Here is a 20,455-nt window from a genome sequence, read left to right on the forward strand (position 1 = left end):
TGGTGCTTTCTGAAGAGAGGGATGCTGCCTCAGTATTCTGAATAGCAGCTGAGATCATGCTTAATATCTGCCAGGCTGGGATGAAGGAACACCAGCACTGCTGCTGTGTCTCAATAACAGCACTCCCTGGTGCCCAACACTGTTGATCTCTTTGGAGATTTCACCTTTCCCCCCTGCATGTAAGACATATTGTCATGCATATTTACCCAGACAAGCCTAAAGGCCTTAAAAACCTGCAAAGTTCTCAGAAAAATTTATTTCCATAAATTAAAAACACACACAAAAGAAACAGTAAAATTTTAGATTCACACAATATTGAACAGAAACAAAATGCCAAGAGCGTGATGGAGGCTAATGGCACAAATGTACAAGTTCTCATTGAGCTATTTGTTACCTTGATAGCATCATACAGACTTTTAATCCACAGTTACTATCCATAGTCTAGAAAAGCACCTGGAACATAATATACCAAAGGCCCACCTGAAATAAAATACAATGGATGAGAATTGCTTGCAGGAAATCATATCCAGCAAGCACAGGAACTCAAATGTATGCAGACACAAGCCAGCCAGGCAAATGCTGTACATACATTAAGGAGCATTGGCTGCCCCAGTCATAGCATGATGAAAACAATGAGTTTTTTCTTCTTTTTTTTTTTTTTTTTTTTTGAAAGTGATCTTTCTATCTCTGACAATCAGCAAATTTAGAAATTTAGCAAAGAGCTGCTTGGCTCTACTAAGAGACAGGACATGGCAAAAGCTTTGCAATCCTTCTCAAGCTGTTCTGGCCATCAGTTTGTGATGTACTTTCCATGGTGATACAAAAACATCCCCACTGGAGTGGGTCCACTTAATGAAAAGGCAAGTGTCCATATCCTACTGCTAGGGATGTATGCATGACCTCAAAAGATGAATCCTCTACACTTTTGTCTTTTAATTAGCTGTGACAGAAGCAGCTCAGAATGGAAATGCTCAGCTTTTGCCCAGTCATCACTCCCAGTGTACAAGCAGCAGCCACAAGGAACATGGCTGTTCCATGAGGGCTGTAAACAGAAACAGAGGTGGGAAAGGAAAAAACAAAAAAGTGCATAAGCAGGACTGACACCTGTATGCTGGGGAGGGGAAGAGATGCTTGGTCTCCACTAGCTTACATTGTCATACAAACACTAAACCAAAAGAGAATAATGCTGTGTGTGGGTTTGGGTTTCCACAAACTAAGGTCTGGAGAAGCTAAACAACTGCAACATCATTTTGTAACTCCTCCAATTTCTGTAAACTGAAGAGTATTTGAGTGTTTTCTTTGCTCTCTCCACTGTAGCTTGTAGGAAAAAAGTTCATAAATCTTATTCCAATGCAATCAGAAACAAGAGAGAACAGGGAAGAAAGTAAAAAAACCCACCCTAAACAAAGCCCAACATAATCCAAAGGAAAAGACTCAACACATTCCATGTTTTGAAGCACATTAGAGATCTGAACTTCTCCTGGACCCGTCTCTTCCGCCCCACCCCAATCTTTATTTCCTTGAAAGCCCCAGTAAGGTTACAGTTACTTGTGTCACTGGAAGCCTCCCATATTAATAGAAGGTGAATGAATGCTCTGTAACAATCCCATTCTATAGCATAAATCCATAAAAATATATCTCTCACTCTGCCTACCACTTCCAACTAGTCAATAATTGGGCTAATAAGCCAACATAGAGAAACTTTCAAACATTTTTAGGAGGCAGTTGATCTTTGTTTTTTAGGGATTTCTTTTTACAAAAATAAAGAGAATCAATTAGAATGTTCTACAACAGCCCAGTAAGTTAACCAGAAAAATACTATGTCAATATGTTCAAAGTTTGCCTTGTTATTTTACCCTCAAACTCCAAACACTACTACTCTAAGTGTGCACTCCTCTCTTTTCTTCAATCTTCCTGATTAAAGATAATTAGTCTTCAAAACAAGAATATAAACTTCTACAAATCCCAGCACATAAGCTGGGGGCAAAACAAACCCAGATTAGATTTCTTTCAAGTCTCAGGCACACACAGTGTAATAATTCTCTTCCATTCTACTCTCAAAGCTCTGCAATTGAACAGATTGCTTGGTAACATTTAGCTTTCTGTTTGGTCAGTAACAGAAGTGGTAGAGCAACAGAAGGTAATGATGGTATTTGCAGCCCTGCATTTATTGGGACTTTATAAAAAATACCCACCCACTAGATATTTGCTCCATTTGAAGGTAAATAGAAACTCTATTATATGGGTAGATAAATAAGAAAGTGCAAGTTCAAGTGACAAGTGAAAGAAAGAACAGATTAATTAAATTTGAGCATCCCAGCAACAACAGCTTTGCCTGAATAACTTCTCTAGGCACTAAGGGACAGAAATTACCTGAACAGCAGCTAGCATTGGAGTTATGCTTCAAGTTCAGTTTAACAGAAGTTATGCCAGAAGGGAGCTCTCTTCCTTCCAAAGGTAGAGCTGAGAAATTGCCCAGTGCTGCATCAGATAATTACATATGGCCTTGCATAACAAAACAAGGTCACATACTCAGAGGCTCTTTGCACAGCACTGGCTGTAATGTACAACAGTGCTGTACAGAGAATATCTAATTATGAGCTACAGGAATTGTAAATCTAAAATGGTAAAAAAAACCCCTTCTTGTTGACATTAAAATCAAGTTAGTATGAATGGAATTAAAATAACTTTAAAACAAGTATCCAAGATTTTGCTGGTCTTCTCTGCATGCAGCAGCTCAGCTCAATTAAATAAAAATCTCTGCCTGTGTATCCTGCAGCTTAACACCCTCATGGACCAATTACCTTTTCCTCTGGAGAAGAAGTTGGCATCAGCCAAGTAAGTAAAAAATCTTCTATTTGGGAAAAAATAGTACTGGGCACCATTTTTCCTTAAAACATTAGCTTTTTTGAGTTGAATTGTGTTAAAAGAAGCATATACAAAGTGCAAGATATTTAATGTCTAAGTATGTGGGGCTTTTGCTGCCTGGAGCCAGGAAGGGCAAAGTTTCTTAGAAGGAACCTTCTAAGTTAACAGAAGGAAGAAACAATTGAATGATAACCTAGACAGCTACTTTTAATTATCAAAACGTTAGTGGTTTATCAAGAATGTGCTCGGTAGAATTTTTCTTTATCAAACACCATATCTCTTTTGTCAGCTTGTTAAAAATAGCCATTACAGTAACAACAGCAGACTCAAATGTGCAAATGATCTGGAGTACAGAGTTCTAGCATCACTGAAGGTGCACTACTTCCTCCCTGACACTCCTACTCTACCCCCAAAAGATACATAAACATAATTAATTAAATATAAGCAGTAATTTCCAGAGGTTGAGAAAGGAAGGGTAAATTTCACATGGCTGTATTACACTCAAACAGGGACTTAAAAGAATCCCTCCAACAGCATTAAAAAAAAATAGCACCTTAAAGAGGGTCACAGCCAAGAACTGATTATCAGGTGTTAGAGCAGTGGCAGAGTAAGGTATGAAGAAGTCAGTAGATTTCTCCCAAGGAAAAAATACTAAAGAAGCTGACTGGACCATTTCCAGCTAAGGGGCTCCCTCAGATGCTGGAGGCCTGCTCCTGCTCAACCTGCTCTGCAAAAAAGGCTTCAAGGTCCATTAGCTTCTGACTCAGAAGAACATCTAACTCTGCACTCTGCAGTGCAGCCCTTTTAGCTCGGGTGAAGCTCCCCACTGCTTTGATTTTGCCTCGTGTCTTCCTTTTCCGGGGAAGAGTAAAGTCCTGAAACTCCAGGATCCGCTTTCTCTTTTGCTGGCTGACAGAGATCAAGTGTCCATTTTTCTCCTTGGGCTCCTCAAAGATTGTTTCCAAGCTCCTGGGAAAAAAACAAAGAACAGAAATCATGAAAACCGTAGCAGCAGCCACCTTACACTGACAGGGAGACTGGGGGATTTCATAACCCAGGTAAACAACTTCTAACTTTTAGATTTTTACAGCCCCTCCACACCTCTTGTAATGTTATCTGCACCTCCTACAATGCACATTACTGCCAGCTGAGTTGTTATTGATGCACAGACATTTGGGTAGAATCTCTTTGTATTTCAGTTCTAAAGCACAATTACAGAATCCTGATTTTACAGAATAAATAAGTTTGACCATTTGATGACAGGCCATGATTGTTACTATTTTAAAGAACATGTAATTCCCTTTGAATTTTGGAAAGTAAGTACTGCACTTTGATGGAGACTGGAATGAATGGATAAGTGAAAAAATATATAAATCCATACTTAACCAGCTGCAAATTCTTAGTTCATATTCTATTTCACTTTTTCAAATCCAAACAGTAAAATACACTATTTTCAAATTAATTTTCTCTAGCAGTTTAAAGTAGACCAATTTTAAGAATATATCTCCCTCTCAGCTTTCATACACCTTTTATCTCCCCCCCCACCAATTAATTTACATTTAGGAAGGAGAACCAACCTGGCAGGAGGAGGGGACTTATAGTTCTTGTTTGTGTAAATTTCTTCTAAACTAAATTCTTTCTTCTTAAGCCTGAAAAAGTAATGACAAATCAATCTAGAAAGAAGAATCCCAAAACAACCTCTCTTCACAGCAAGCAGATTTACAAGAAACAAGTACTGTTTGCATTCTGTGCCTAAATTAAATGCTAAGTAATTATGCTTTAAGTAACTGGGGACCAGGAGGAATGAAAGATGAGCTCATTAAGTACATAAAGTCATACAGTGTTTCATAAGGGTGGTGTCAAGGCTTGCCCTTTCTGCAGAGATCAATATTCCTTCCAGCATTCTGTGATGCTTTGAAATAATGATGCTCAAAAGGGGAAATCTCCTTCACCTTTTTGTGAAAGCTGAGAAGGAGCCTTACAGTTTAACAGATTACTACTTCATCTCTTGAGACTGGTTTTAGTTATTGACAGTTTCCAAGCTGATCTCTGAAGAAATGCATTCCTTTGTCAAAGGTGGTGCCTGTGTTTAGGACAGAAGTCAAACCAGATGAAATATGACTAATCTGACCAGTATGACTGGCAGGCACACTGGATGATTGATTGGAAAACTTTATCAACATCTGGCACTGTGATTCCCCAGTTTTCACTGAGCTAATGCTTCCCTGAGATCATACCCCAAACAAAGAAACTGAAAAACTCCAGCACAATTTGCATCAACAGAACTTCCTAACAGATAATTGCATCTCACTGTGGACTGCAGGTTGACTGATTTTCACTTGATCAATAAAACTTCTTTCTTCTTTAGAAAAATTATTGCATTGCAGCTTGCTTTTTCACATTTTGCCTAAACTCCAGTCAGTAGTTTTGATCCAGAAGATAGAGCTGTGTCAATCATTTCTTGTAAAGGAAATAAACATCAGATGTCACTCAACAGGGGCTGTATAAAATAGTGTGGTAAGAGAAGCATCATTGAAATGATTCCACTCAAATGCTTTGAGTCCATTTCAGAGGCACTGCTCACCTTTTTGGTTTGGGCAGTCCCATTGGAGTAAGGTTGGGGTCTGGCTTAGGAACAGTTTTCCTGATTCGGATCTGTGAGACTTTCTTTGGCCTCTTCTCTGGCTCAGTCTTAAGAAAGAAAGATGGAAAAGTTAAAATCAAAGAAATTAAAACCATACTAGTCAACAGAATTCCCTTTCATTCTGAATATGCATAATCTATAGAATAAACATTCCTCTCTGGTTTGCCACCTTCTTTCTGCTTGAATCAAAGCAAGCAGCAGCACAGAGCAGGACCTGCACCCTGTTTTCTCTCCTCGTCTTTAAAGAGTTACTTGATAATATCCACCAGCAGCAGCTTCAGCTTCTGGAGAACCAAGAGTCTGAGAGATCTAAAATATAAAATGAACTCACTTTTTTCAGTTCTGTGTCATCCTGGGATCTCAGACAGGCTGGAACAGAAGCATCTGCTTCATCAAGGGCAGGGATGTGGAGCTCAGATGCTGAAAGCCTGGGGGCAGATGGCAATGGCTCTGGAAGTGTGTGAGGCTTTGGGAATGGAGGAGGGAATGAAGTGTCCAGACTGTAACAGAGAAAAAGGGAACATGTGTAGACTGATACCCAGCTGATAATGCCACACTATTCCACACTCAGGAGATGTTCCTAAATTGCAGTATGGGCACAAAAACCCAACACAATTCACAGAAATGGCCCAAGTAAGTGAACTCTGGTGCACACATACAGCCAAACCTGCTGCACCCCACATTGATACTGACACCAACTAAACTGCCAGAGTATTTGAACATGTCCTTTAAAAGCCACTCTTTTCTTTTTCATACAGCTAAACAGTATACAACCCTGTATATGAACTGACAGAAAGGGATCAATCCTCCTTTTCTGCCAGCAAATTTCCTTGACACAACTATTAACCACACCTTTTGTTTACAGATAAAATATAGCTGTGACACCTGCCATCCCTACACTTGGAAGGAACAGAAAGAAGTTTCAGCACCTAGCATCCAGTTGCTAAGGCAGAAAGGACTTATATCCAAGTAAGGAGTCAAATTCCTATCCAAGTAAGGAGTCAAACTTCTATAGTCTCATATATTCATTTCATAAGAAGTGGCACAACATGGTTGAAAGTAACAGAACTGTTCTGTGCACTGTTCTATGTGGTGTTTGCATAACTGCCCCTCCACTCCTCCATTTCATCACCCAGTCAGCATTCCTCACCCACTTCCTAATCAGAAAGCTGAAAGCCAAAATGACATTACAATGGCTTTCTGAGGAAGGTTATGGTCCCACTACTCAGGATAAATACCAACACCCCAGATACTCACTGTGTCACATGGCCTGCAGTCTGCAGGGCTCCCATGCTCTGGACAGGTGAGTGTGGTAACATGGCACAGCTGGGTCAAAGAGGAATGAAAAAACAAAACAAAACAAGACAGACAGAAATTAGGGCTACACTATAAAAAGATGAGGGAAAAATTATTAGTATAAACTGGATTGTAAGACAAGATGCTCATATTGGGAATGAGAATGAAAGACTAAAATGATACAAAAGAAAGCCACATCTGTTTAGGTAACTAAATTTCATTGTTAGGGAAACTGTCCTGCTTTCCTTTAAAAATGGTATTAATGAGAAAAGGAAATAAAGGCACAGAAAGGGAGTGAGACAGTAATATTAAAAGTCATAATTATTTGAAGTCTGAAAATTGTAATTCTTTCTATGAAAGTCTATTTTCCTTATTAAAAACCTCAAGTTTTTACAATTTAAGTAACCAGAAACCTTGAAGGACTTGGTTACTAAAGAAAATAATGCATAATGGCAACAGTAACAGGTAAAAGGAAGTACTTCCATTAAATTAATTCCCTGTTGTCTCTGACTCCCACAGCCTGCAATACCCTTAACTTGATTGGAATAACCAAAGGCCTTTCCATAAGGGCTGGTAATGACCAGAATTCTGTGGCATAGAAGTCAGCAAGGCAGCTGTAAGTCCTTGATATTAAGCTTTACTTTTGTGCCCAAATTGTTAACAGCAGGAAATCACTCAGGACAGCCTTTTTACTACATTCAACAGCAAATCTTGTATTTGCTGTTCTCTCTAACCAGCAGTGAAATGCACTTGACTGTTCTAAAGCAAAGAAGTTACAGCCAGACTGGAGTTCTACAAGGGAAATGAAAACCAGCCATGCTGGAAGCACAGGGAAGTCTAACTACACATAAAGAGGTCAGAGAGACCCAGTTATTGTGTTTATCACTTATGGCAGAACTGTAACATTTTGTTTCAACATTCCACTCATTATTCCAGTGTTACTGGAAGCTGTATCCATAGTGCAGCAGAGCTCTCTCTGTTAGAGACAGAGCTTATTGCTTTATGCAATAATAATACAAAATTACAAGGACAGAAGGAAATCACTTTAGAAATTTTTAATTCAAATAAGCATTAATTAGAAAAAAACTTCACTGAAAGAATGCTTTTATTATTGACAGTGGAAGGGACAGTGGAAGTTAGGTAGGGCAACTACTTTAGTTCCTTGTTCTCCTGGTTATCAAGAACACGAATTGTGAGTGAAATATTTTAAAGAGGACAAATCTTTTCCAGATTAAAATGGCCCGCAGGGAACTTTTTGATTTTTCTGATTTTTAATTATCTTAAAACAGGCAAGAATTTCTGTCATAGAGGGAGCTGAAAAGGCTTTTATACTGCACCAAACAAACCTCTAATATTTATGTACCAAACATCTGAGTGGGACAGATTTATGTCTGCCTCATACACAGAGCTGTAAGGCATTTTGGAGAAAAAAAAAACAAACTGACTTTTAGGGTATTTAACTCTGGATTATTTTTCACTTGAAGATGTTTGATTTGAATACTCTCCCTTTGGGAAGAAGATCACCACTCATAGCAAAGCACTTTTCCAATGACTCCTTACACTGGGAATGAAATCCTCTTACACATGAGCTGACTGGATGTGCTGTCCCGAGCTGCTGAGGAGCCTGCACACTCAGGGATGTGGGAAAACCCCAAGTTCTGATCTCCCAGTGCAAGGAGAGCATGCCTCAGCAACACAAAACAATGAATTCACCTTATACACACAACTAAGTTTTAAAAAGATGTTTTTTTTGTTTTTAACAATGTGTTCTTTTTAAGTTTAGTGCTCAAACTGTACTTTAGTGGTATGATCACTTTCAGAGTATGGAATGAAAATGGACGTCCCATAGAATGTGCTGCAAAAATTGTCTCTATGCCATTATTCAACTTAATTCTTTTAGTGCAGAAAGCTCCAGAATGGAGCAGTGCTTTCACAAGCTCACTCACACCTTTGGCAAACATTAGAATTTATATTAAAAAGTGATACATTTTTAGGTATGTTACCCATTGATACAAAGCAAAGTGCAGCATTTGTTATCTGGCAAGATTTTTGGTTACACCTGTGTTAATCTGTGACAGAGGCTAAATTCAACAGCTCTCCACAGACTGCCACACTAATCAAACCAATTAATTAAATAGACTTTGGTAGAGTGCTCATGAAGCTCTCTGCCCAGGAATTGCAAGGTGACAAAATCAGGGACTGAACTGCCCTATGTTACTGAGGGATAAAGGGCAAAATCTTTGCTCAAGAGCAAGCAAAAATCCTGGAACAGATCTAGGAACTTCTTTCATTCTTTTTATTAGCAAAATGATCTTAAATGCTCATAGCAAAGTAAAATTAAATTTGCAAGGTCGATTTCAGTCCTCTTCCCACTTGTAACAAGATTGACCCATGGAGAAAAATTCATTACCAATATTAACTGGAGCTACATTTGCTTGTGCCAACATCACATAGCATGCACAGAGAGGTTTCAATTAGCATAGAATGGTCATGGAATACAATTAAAAATGTTACTGAATGACACCCCCCCAGCCCTTTACAATTCTTCCTGACCTGATATTGAGCATTTTACAGTGGTTCCAAGGGGTATTTGTGGCTCAGACCTCTGAAAAAAACTTTCCTACCTCAGAAATCCAGTTCCTCTGCAGTCACTCTGAATAGACCTAATGAAGTAGCTCACCTTTTGCATTATATACTCTGATGCATGGTGTGTATATTTTGCAAGGGAGAAGAAAATAGAGTTAGCCATTCTGCCAAAACAGGATAGTATTAAAGAAGCGAAGGCAAATATATTTAAATTCAGCTAAAAGACTGTTCTGTAAGAAAGGATCTTCCACGTTGAACCATTCCTGGAGCAGAATGTGTAGATCTGGAAGAGGAGAAATTGACCCTCCAGTGCAAGCTGCCATCACCCTCTCCCTCCCAAAAAGGAGCAAGAATATACCCTGCACACATTTAATCTCAGAAATAAGGTGATGGGTTTTACCTGTTCTCGATGGCCACACTTGGCTGCCACTTGCAGTGATTGGAAAGGAGAGGAGTGATTTCGGAAGGACAGACAGCGGGACCGTGCTGACTCCATATGGACAACACCCTGCCCAGGGAGTACGGCAGTGAGGACACCAGGCCATTGGACACACACCTTGGCAGCCTGGCCCCTTTCAAACCCTGGGCCAGCTGGGATATAAACAGTCTCTGGATGGTAGGAATATGGCTGGTTAAGTTTCTTCTTCTGGTCCAAATCCTGTAACATCCAGGGGAAGAAAGTGCTAACACTGTGTGAAGGCCGAGCGTGGAACAACCTCCTCTTCTTCCAGCTACAGTGTTTCTTCCAGGGTCAGGATGAACAGCAACAGTCCTGGGGTTTGTTGTGGAGTGAGAGGAATGGAGATCATTATTTACACAGGAATCTTCCTGGAAAGTTGTTGTATCTGAACAGCTCTGAGAAAGGAGAAAAGACAAAGTCCACTTTGAAGCTGGTGCTGGCGTTTCTCTGAAAACTGGGCTGTGATGTACAGAGTGCTGGGATGTAATCCCTCTGAGGTCTGTCACAGGACTGGAGTCCAATTTTATGTGAAAAGAAACTGGGAAAACTGAGGTGTCCAAGAAAGAGGCTGGAGGCTCGTGGCTTAAGTCTGAAGAAAGTATTTTGGTAGTTTCTACAGGATAAAGTGCCAAAGGCTGAAAGCTGAACATCTTGGTGCACCAGCTGTCAGCCCAGCGTGAGTGTACGTTCCTGTTAATGCAAGAAAAGGCTTCCAAGAGATTTTTAGATCTACATTGGCTGTACCTGTCACCCACTGGAAGAATTTCAGAAGAATATGGCAGGGGTTCTAAATTACGGCTGCTTTTGGCAGGGGCCAGGAGCTTGCTGGCCATTGCAGACAACTTGCTCAACAATGCTGGTTCTTTGGTACATTTTCTAAACTTCAAGCTGTTCAACAAACTGCATCTCTTGGCCCTCTGCCTTGGCATATGCACAAATCTCATGGCTGTTTCCTTTTCCACTGTCGGTGGTTTACATGGAAAGTACAAAGATTCCAGAAGAGGGTTTTCCTGTTTAGGGAATATTTCCAGGGGAATCTCAGAGACAGGGGAACTTTTCATTGTTTTGATTTTTCTTACGGATTTTAGCTGATAGAAATTGGGAACTTTTTTGCATGTCCTTCCAGGCTGTATTTTTAATGGAAGAGGTCCTCTTAGTTTATTTGTAGTTCCTCTTCGTTTATTTGTAGTTCCAAAGGCACCAGGGATCCCATCATATCCTAAATTAAGGTTCAGGTTTTCCATTTCTGAATCCTGAGTCTTCAAAAACTGTGAACTAATAAAATCTGTGGTAATCTTTGGCCTTTTAACTTCTTGTAAAGTGCTACATAGTTTACTTTCACTGCCTCTTACAGCAACAATCTCCTCTGAAGCACCTCCAAACCTGGTACTTCTAGATGTCACCAACTCAGCTGAAGGGCTGCATAAGAGTTCAGAACTGTGCAACATACTTGGTTGCAGTATGATTTTTGCTTTCTCCTGATGTTCTAACTTCTGTTCTTGTTGTGCCTTGCCCAACTGATGTGCTTCCATCTTTCCATACTTCTTCTGTATAAATACTTGACGTTCCTCTATTTGATCAAGTCTCTCTGAACATAAACCCCCATTTTCCTTGCAAACTGCACCCGTTGGTATTTCGTCCTGGCTTTCTGTTACTTCCTTTACATTATCTTTGCTCTGTGCATTTAATTTGTAAGGCACACACACTTCACTGCAAACCACACGGTTTGGGGATGGTTCTTTGCAACTCTCTGATAGTGCGCTCAGAGGTGGAGAAAATGTGGGCGTTGCATCATCCTGCACTTCTGGGGCAGCCTCTGTGGCAGATACAGCTCCAGCCTCACAGTCATGCACAGTTTCTGAAAGTACACTGGTACTTACTGAGTTTGGGAGCTTTGTATCATTTTGTCTTTCTTTTGAAAGATTATTTAGTTTGGATCTTGGGATTTCTTCCAAAACCTTTCCATAATTCTCAGTCCTGAGGGGGACTATTTTGCTACCAGAATCTTTAGAATCTTCCAACAAGGCCCATGAACAATCTTTGGGCAACCTTCCTCTAGGGGCTACCTCTTTCACTGTCATCTCCTGTACACAGGTATTCTTAAATTTCTCTTGACCAGGAGGACTTTTTGGTGAGCTCATGTCCATGTCTGTCACAGTTGTGGTGCAAAGCCCCTCACCTTTCACACTTTCTTTGCTGTGGGCACAAACTCTTGAGCTTTTGGCACCATTCAGAGAGCCAACTGCTGATTCATTCCCTGAAGATGGAGCCTCAATATTGCTGGATTTTTTCTTAACAGAAATTGTTACAGAAAGAATTTTTGTCATTGAAGTATCTTTGCTAAATTTTTTGTCTGCAGATGAAATATCTCTTTGTGTATTCTCAGGTGACACACACAGCTTTTCTTGCTCAGGCAGAGAGATGTGAGAGTTCAGAGCTGACACAGATTCTGAGTCCACCCGAGTCTTAGTAGAAGTTTTCTGGAGGTCAAACTTTTCAGAATGGGATGCGCAAATACCCCTTTGATCATCAGTTTCTTTACCAGGCTCAAAAGTTAACTGTGGGCAAGAGTTATTTAAGATAGGAGTTACACTCAGACTTTCTCTGTTTTCTGTATCTGACAGCACATTTGTATTTTCTGGCTTATCTGTATTCTTAAACTTCTCTTGACCAGGAGGACTTTTTGGTGAGCTCATGTCCATGTCTTTCCCAGCTGGCATGCAAAGCCCCTCACCTTTCAGACTTTCTTTGCTGTGGGCACAAACTCTTGAGCTTTTGGCACCATTCAGAGAGCCAGCTGCTGATTCACTCCCTGAAGATGGAGCCTCAATATTGCTGATCTTTTTCTTAACAGAAATTGTTACAGAAAGGATTTTTGTCATTGAAGTATCTTTGCTAAAAACTTCAGCAGAAGATGAATCACAATTATCTCTTTGTGTACTCTTGAGTGGCATACACAGCTTTTGTTTCTCAGGCAGAGAGATGTGGGAGTTCAGGGCTGACACAGTTTCTGAATCTCTCTGAGTCTCAACACAAGATTCTTGGATGTCAAACTTTCCAAAATGAGATGGACCAATGCCCCTTTGAGCATCAGTTTCTTTACCAGGCTCAATAGTAAACTGTGGGTGAGAGTTATTTAAGATAGGATTTATACTCAGACTTTCTCTGTTTTCTATATCTGAAAGCAGATTCCTATTTTCTGGCTTGTGTGAAAGACTCCCATGAATTGATGAAATGGGCAGAAATGGAGCACTAATTGTATTTTCCTGGTTCTCCACCAACCACTTTATCTTTGGCAAAGATTGCTGCATTTTGTTTCCTGCAAACACCAGCTCTGCTTTCTCTTTTGCACATTGGATAAAACGAGCCTGCTGTGAGCACTGTGCTTTGTCATCAGAAAAGTTTTCTTCAAGTGCTCCTTTATTGTTTCTTTCACATCTGTTCTCATGTTCTTGCAGTCTGATTGTCTCCTCTTCAATTAGATCACTGATGGAGTCCATGGATCCTGAAGAATCTTCATTTTTCACACCAATTAAAGAGTCCAATCCCATTACATTCTCTTGTACAGCTCCTTTAAACCTGGCTTCTCTTGCACATTTATGGTCCAACAGAGGCAGGTCACCAGCTGTTTTTAGCAGAACCTCTTCACTGTGATTAGGGTCAGTTTTGTCTCTTTCCACAGAACCGGTTATGCTTTGTGAGCCAGTGTTGGGTTGGGTGGTTAAACTTTCTAATTGTTGCTCACTGCCCAGCACTGGGACATCAGACTCAGTGTGACAGGGATGACACTGATTTCCCAAGGGACAAAGGGTCTCCTCTGTTTGGCCAGCATGTTGTGTTGGAACATTGACATTGTCCAGTGCTGGCTGTGGACCACAGCTTGAAGGGCTACACTCAGAGGGATCAGCTGTGAGCAATGGCATTTCTTCCTGCTCATGTTCTCTCTTCCATGGGCCTAGCAGAGAGTTGTAAAATCCAAAATTATGAGCACGGGTGTTTTTGTTCAAATATCTGACCAACAGCTGCTCATTAGTCCTATTTCTCTGATTGCCTTCAGGAGCATTTGGGGAATCCACAGCTCCTGTTTTATCAAACTCATCTGTCTGGGAAGCACACGTGCCAATGTGTTCTTTTGCCTCATCTCTGTCACAAACAATTTCACTGCCCATTGCCTTACAAAGATCAAATTGTTCCACAACCTCCATATTCTTATTTGAAACCTCATCTCTTGCCAAGGTAGCAGCAGACTTCTCTGCAGTATATGCTGAGCAAAACATGGTTTTTCCTGTGGGAATATAATTTGTCCCATGCAGAGCTCTACCTCTGTTGCCCCAGTCATGTTCACAAAGAAGAGATCCACGTGCCAAAGGGGTGTGTGCTTTTGGAAAGATCATTGCCTCCTTACTGTTATATCCTGATGAAGACACTCCTTCCAAATTATCCTTTTCTTCAATGTTATCAACTTCAACACCAAAAGACTGACTGTTCAGGAAAACTTCATCCACACGTGTACTCCCTGATAAAATACAGGAAGTGCTGGCAGCTGTACACTGGTTTTTTATACTCTTGTTATTACGAAGCCACGTGTGACAATGTTCATGTTCTAAACCAGTGATCACTCTCTCCATATTTCCTGCAGAAGATTTTTTATTTATTTGGGATACTCTGCTTGCTGTATTAGGGTTATCAAAAGTCATGGAATTTACAGAAGACTTGAATTTGTCTTTATGAAGCAAAACTTCAGCAACTTGTTCTGCTGGTGTTCCAGAAGCACCAATTAATTCTTTTCTAGACCAATTATCCCAAGCCTTGTCCCTGCATGAAACTTCATTATTAGTACAAGGAAGACACTCATTACAATGAGGTTCTCTTGATTTTTGTAAAACAGGAGGTAGAGTTACATTTAGCGTATAAAACAAATTTGTTTTCTTCCCAGTGGATAAGCTGTCATTACTATCAGCTTTTGCAGCTCCAGCTAAACCACCAGCCAACTCTTCTGATGTTTTATTGCTCTCAGATTCCTTTTCAAGCAGTTGTGCCTTGGGTGAGTCTTTTTCTAGCTTGGTACCAAGATGAAGACAGCTGTGGTTACTGAGAGGAGGGATTTTATTGGCAGTACTATAAAAGCATATGTCTCTCTGCCGGGTTTCATGGGAAGCAACGTTACTTGTTTCCACCCACAAACTATTTTCTTTTGTATCATTCTTGCATGGGTCACTGACAGAGAATTGCCACTGGTCCTTTTTCAACTTATCACCTTCTGACAGGAATATTTTAAATTTTTCTTTTGAGAACTCCTCAGGAGATGAAGCAACAGAACTAAAAACTGGAGAATGACACTGCGCAGAATTAGCAGCCTTTTGAGCTTCAGGCCAGTGACAAATTTCAACATTATCTCCCACAGCAATTTTTCTCCAGACTTCAGCTGCTTCTTCAGATTCAGAGCTGTATGATTTTCCTATAGCAGCACTTAATTCCCTACGATCAGTTTTTGCACTAGATAATCCTTTTTTCCTTACCACTGAGATCTGCTCCAGTGGTACAGATGTGGAGGTTTGGTTTGTTAAAAACCCAGTTCCATGATCATAAAGAGTGTGGTGTTTGATGTTTTGGGGAAGGTACTTCTGGGGGGTTTCACTGATAATTCTGTGAACTGCAGAACTGCCTTCTGGTGGCATATTTCCAAAGTCCAGATCGCAGACGCTTTTCAGAACTGGACATAAAACGTCAGAACTTGGTGTGGAGAGTGTTCTACAGCTTTCTGCCGAGAACAACTCGTGAGGTTCATTTTGTTCAGGTACAGGACCCTTAAAGAAGTCAAAAGCATCATTTTCTTCATCCTGCTGACAAGTCTGGCAATTAGCAAACGATGTACTGAGTTCATTAAGAGGATTTTGTCTGGGTAACTTTTCTTCTCTAACCTCCAAAACAGATACACCATTCCCCCCTGTTCTCAATGGCATGGCAGCATGGGCTTCTGACCCACTATAGTCACTTGTTTTTTGTGGATGATCTGCAGCTGCTCCAACGTCCATGACTTTAAAAGGCTCTAAAAAACCTAAGATGCTGGTTTCTGAAACCCCAGCTCTGGCCATGACTGTGTCTATGTCTGGGCATTGACTGCCCTCAGGTGGAAGACCTGTACTCACTCTGTCATTCCTGTATCCTGCTTTACTAAATATCCTAGTCCCATCAGCCTTCATACCTTGTACTTCTTCAGTGAGCTTTGGCAGAGTTTCAGCTGTCACCTGAACATTTGCTTGGTTTTCTTCTGCATAAGAAAAAAAAAAAAGAAAGCACTCAGAACCATATGCTAAATTTAGAAGGCATTCAGCTCATTAAGTACCTTTTGTTGTTGTACACAACACTCCGTGCAGTGCTGGTTACCAAATGTTCTTAAAAGTGAGAATTGATGCTATCAATTTTAGTACAAGTCTTTAGAGGAAACAACAAACAATTCCACCACAAAGCTAAGGTAACAAAACCAATCCTTTTCAATACAGACACTTCCAGGAGCAGCAAGCATTCCAAGTCCTGCACATTTCAGATTCCTCTAATATCAAGCTAGGTGAATGCAGATCCTGTAACTTAACACACAGGAAGCCATGGCCAACATTAAAATAATGCTTATTTGTAACATCAAAATTCAACATAGGCTGGGACTTGATCTGCTCCAGCCTAGAAATAGGCTGGAATTGTGTGGCCTTTTCCATTTCTTCTTCCTAGGAGACATGTCTGTCAGTAACTCATCCACAAGAAAACAAGACATATCTCATCTGCCCAAGCAACTTGGATTATCCATAAAGTTTCTTCTGTAAAAGAAACTTCACAAAGAAGGTGCTAATTAACACTTCACAAAGAAGGTGCTAATTAAAAAATTACAGTTACAGTAGAATATCTTCATACTCAAAACTTTACAGGGAACATATTTACTCAGACTTCTGCAGATCTTTTCCCTGTTTCCTAGCAAGCAACAAGACTAGATGGCATTCATCAGCTAAATACAAATTTAGGTAAAGACAGCAGGGGGAAAAAAAAGAAAATAAGTACTAGATTCAGGCAAAGTGACCAAAGAGCTAGAAAATTATGGAGGAATTATAATGAAATTAATAATTACTTTAGCTGTCCTCTTTCTTTGGATTCTACAGCTTTTAATTGTATTTTTTTAGAACACTCAAAAATGAATGAGTAATACTTTGTACATATATATGTTATTACTGCTCTCATACCTCCATCTTTGAAACAAAAGGAAATGCAAAAATCTGCTATTAACAATCTCTTCTCCTTTGGAAACAAATAACTAAAACACATCTTCTACAGAAAAGGTCTTGAGGCAAGTACATACCCTGCCAGGAGAAAGTAAAGCATTAGGTTTTGATAGTGTTATAGTTCCACAGGGTAATACTTTCTAAAGGAGCCATCCCACAATCACTCATCTGTTTTAAATCAACAATAACTGGGAGAGAAGCAGGGGCTGGATGGAGATGTACAGCTAAAATACTACCTGTGCTCCTCAGAGATCCTGCAATTTCAGTGCAATAGGTTCTCAAAGACTTTGCCTCTTGCTCATTTAGGTGAGGGTCCTCCTGAAACAGGACAGAAATATGGTCAGACATGGTTATTTATGGTTAGATAGAAAAATGGTTCGATTTTCTGAGGTGTGTCATGTCTCAGGGACTGCATCTGCTCAGCTGGGTTAGTTCAGAACAAGAAATTCATTAAGAAACCTCCAGACACATCAGCCTTGGCCAGAGGCAGCCTTGCATTGCAAGGGCTTCACACAAGCACTAAGGATGTCTCCCCAAAGCATTGCTGTATTTAGCAGTAATGACATCTTGTGATGTGGCAACTAAAATGTAAGTACAGGGCTTAAAATGCAAATTGTTGAAAATTGGAATGAGAAGAGTAATCCAGTGTCCAAGTCTAGTTCACACTGCCACTAGACTCCTGGGAAGATGTGTGTCTCTATTGGAACTTGGCTTCTACTATTCCTTGGGCACAAACCCACAAACCCAGGAACAGGTGACCTAGATCTGCCAGCAAAACCACCAAACCAGATCCCACAACCAAACTACCTGCATTTAGAAATATAGGAAAATTCATCTTGAAAACTGAATGACTATAAAGAATTTAATAATTTTAATTTCACAAAAGTGATAAATCAATTTTTTAAAAAGTCAAATACATCAAACAGATATCAAAATTTGGAATTAAACACACAAAATTATGCAACGCCCAATAATTAAGGTAAAACACTCAGCTGTGCACCTTTTTTCTGTTATATATCTGCCTTACACCATTCCAGCAGTATTTAAGCAAGTGAAAACACTGCTATTTTAAAATACTGCTGGTCTACTGAATTATTGTCTAATTATTAGACAATAATTAGACAATTATTGTCTAATCAATTGTCTAATTGATGTGGCTCCATCTTTTTCACTGGAGCCACAACAATCCAGGTACTGACCCACACACACCCCCCTGGATGTGCCCAAGGCCAGGCTGGAGGGCGCTCTGAGCAACCTGGTCTAGTGGAAGGTGTCCCTGCCCACGGCAGGGGGTTGGAACAAGGTGACCTTCCAGGTCCTCTTCCCACCCAAACCGTTTTATGATTCTTTACTGGAGGACACAAAAAAAGAACGAGGAAACCCATTGCTAAACCCACTGCCTAGAGACTCTAACCCTAAATTCAAATTATCACACAGGGATTCATTTCTGCATTCACTTACTTGTTCTGACCAGCTTTCCCCCAGAGTTAAAGGACAACATTCAGCATGATGGTCCTCAGCACCTTGTGCCTCTTCATCTTCTTTCTGGTACCCATCACCAGAACAGTCTAGTTTCCTAAAGCGTCTTTTTCTGCTTTTTTCATCCTCTGCAATGTCTCCAGCCTGTCGTAATTCTTCAGGAAAGGGTTCTGCTGGCCCATGGGAAATCACCTGGAGCACATCACCCAAATCCTGTGTCTTGTGGCAGAGGTTTCCTATGGCAGAAGTCCATGGCCCATCAGACTGTGCATCCAGGCCCAGGCTGGGCCCCGGCCCTGCCATGAGGGCCCTGGAGATGCTCTCTGGCAGCCCAGTGTACAACTCCTCTATTACAGCAGACACAGAAGAATCAAGGAGAGACTCCACCCCAGATGAGAGCATCAGGGCTGTTGAAGATCAGTTGCCCTGAGCTTTTCAGTTTATCCTAAAAATAAAAGCAACGTTAAATCAACGGACATTGGATTAACCACAGAAAACCCTGAGCTGGAAGGGACCCTCAAGGATCACTGAAATCCAGCTTCTGGACTAGATTAAAATGAAAAGCTTAATTCCTCAAGATTCAAGTATATGTGTTTAAGAAAGATACTTCCAAATATGTCTTTAAGAAAGGAGCTGAGGAAGATTTGAGTATCTAAGGAAATGCTTCATGAACAAATGAAGAGAGTAAAGCCAAATAGATATTCCCAAGCCTCATTTCCACATTCACACAGCTCCCTGCAGATATAACCACATCTTCTGAATAACCTGAGAAGAGGGGTTTGCATCCGACATCCTCCTCCTTCACTAGAACCAAAGCATTGTTGGATTTCCTGGGATTTTCATGACTTTCTAGTCTTTGGAAAAAAGCTCCAAGTTTCCTTCACATTCTGTACCACAAACGAACACTGCCTAAGCCATCAACCACCAGCCTGTGCCTGTCATTTTGTGCTGTCCCGCAGTGCAGAGGTGCCTTGTGCCAGGACACAGCCCCGCTCCGGATCCGCTTCGGCCCGGAACCGAACACGGGCGGCGGCTTTGTGAGCACGGGACAGGAGCCCCGCCTGAGCCGGCACCGCTGCTGTCGGTACCGGGACAACCCCGCCGCGCAAACGCCGCCGTCAATCGCTCCCGGAGGCTCACGGACAGGAGCGGGCTAAGCCAGGCCTTTAGAGGAGCCCCAGTGACTCAGTTTAACCAAACTCGGGCTCATCGCCGAGCGCTGGTCTGTGCTTCTCTAGCAGCCGGTACAGACACCGGGGAAACTCGCACCAGCCTCCCGGGAACACGGGAGGCCACTGGTCCCGGGAGAGCATCACCGTCCCGGCGGTGCCGCCCGAGCCCAGCCGCGCCGGAACCGGCGGCAACCCTTTGTTCCGAGCGCCGCCGCAGCGCCGACAGAGCCGCCCCCGAGCCCCGCTCCTTCTCCGCGGCAGCAGCCCCGCACCGGCCAGAGCCGAGGGTCCGCAGCTGCGGCGGCGCACCGGAGATCGCCGCTCTCGGTAATTACACAACCGCCGGTGTCTCCCCCGCGCCCGGGCTGAGCACGGCCCGCGCCGCCCACTCGGGCCCGCTCCAACTCCCGGCGGGCGGCGGCGCGCGCAGGAGGCGGGGCCCGCCCGGCGCACCCCGCGCCCCGCCCGCTGCCGTTACCTGAGCGGCGGCGGCCGCCGGCCCCGCTGAGCGCGCCCGCCGCGCCGCGCCCCGCCCCGCGCGCATCACTTCCGCATCCGGGGCGGGCCCGCGCGCGGAACCGGCAGCCGCGGCTGTGGCCCCGCCTCCGGCAGCGCCCGCCCCGCCCCTCACCGGGCCGGGTCCGTCCCGCCCCCGCGGTGGGCGTGTCCCCCGCTCCTTCCC

At 42.0% G+C, this 20,455-nt stretch overlaps 1 protein-coding gene across 4 annotated transcripts; it reads right to left on the reverse strand.

The window, feature by feature from the left end:
• Window positions 1-236: 236 nt before the first annotated feature.
• Window positions 237-20,295, reverse strand: PRR14L (proline rich 14 like). Of its 4 annotated transcripts, XM_036393073.2 has the most exons (9): window positions 20,252-20,295; window positions 18,584-19,046; window positions 17,359-17,440; window positions 9,795-16,125; window positions 6,770-6,838; window positions 5,844-6,012; window positions 5,453-5,559; window positions 4,446-4,517; window positions 237-3,837 (listed from the first exon to the last, which is right to left on the reverse strand). In XM_036393073.2, the coding sequence occupies exons 2-9, from the start codon at window positions 19,001-19,003 to the stop codon at window positions 3,561-3,563; spliced, it is 7,527 nt and encodes a 2,508-aa protein (XP_036248966.1). In that variant the 5' UTR covers window positions 19,004-19,046; window positions 20,252-20,295; the 3' UTR covers window positions 237-3,560. The 4 variants fall into 4 exon arrangements, with proteins under 4 accessions (XP_036248966.1, XP_036248969.1, XP_036248968.1 ...); XM_036393076.2 differs by lacking the exons at window positions 18,584-19,046; window positions 20,252-20,295 and having other exon boundaries at window positions 16,060-16,125; window positions 17,359-17,379; XM_036393077.2 differs by lacking the exons at window positions 237-3,837; window positions 4,446-4,517; window positions 5,453-5,559 and having other exon boundaries at window positions 5,994-6,012; window positions 16,060-16,125.
• Window positions 20,296-20,455: the final 160 nt, after the last annotated feature.

Source organism: Molothrus ater, chromosome 18 (assembly GCF_012460135.2).
Source record: "Molothrus ater isolate BHLD 08-10-18 breed brown headed cowbird chromosome 18, BPBGC_Mater_1.1, whole genome shotgun sequence".
Lineage (NCBI taxonomy): Eukaryota > Metazoa > Chordata > Aves > Passeriformes > Icteridae > Molothrus > Molothrus ater.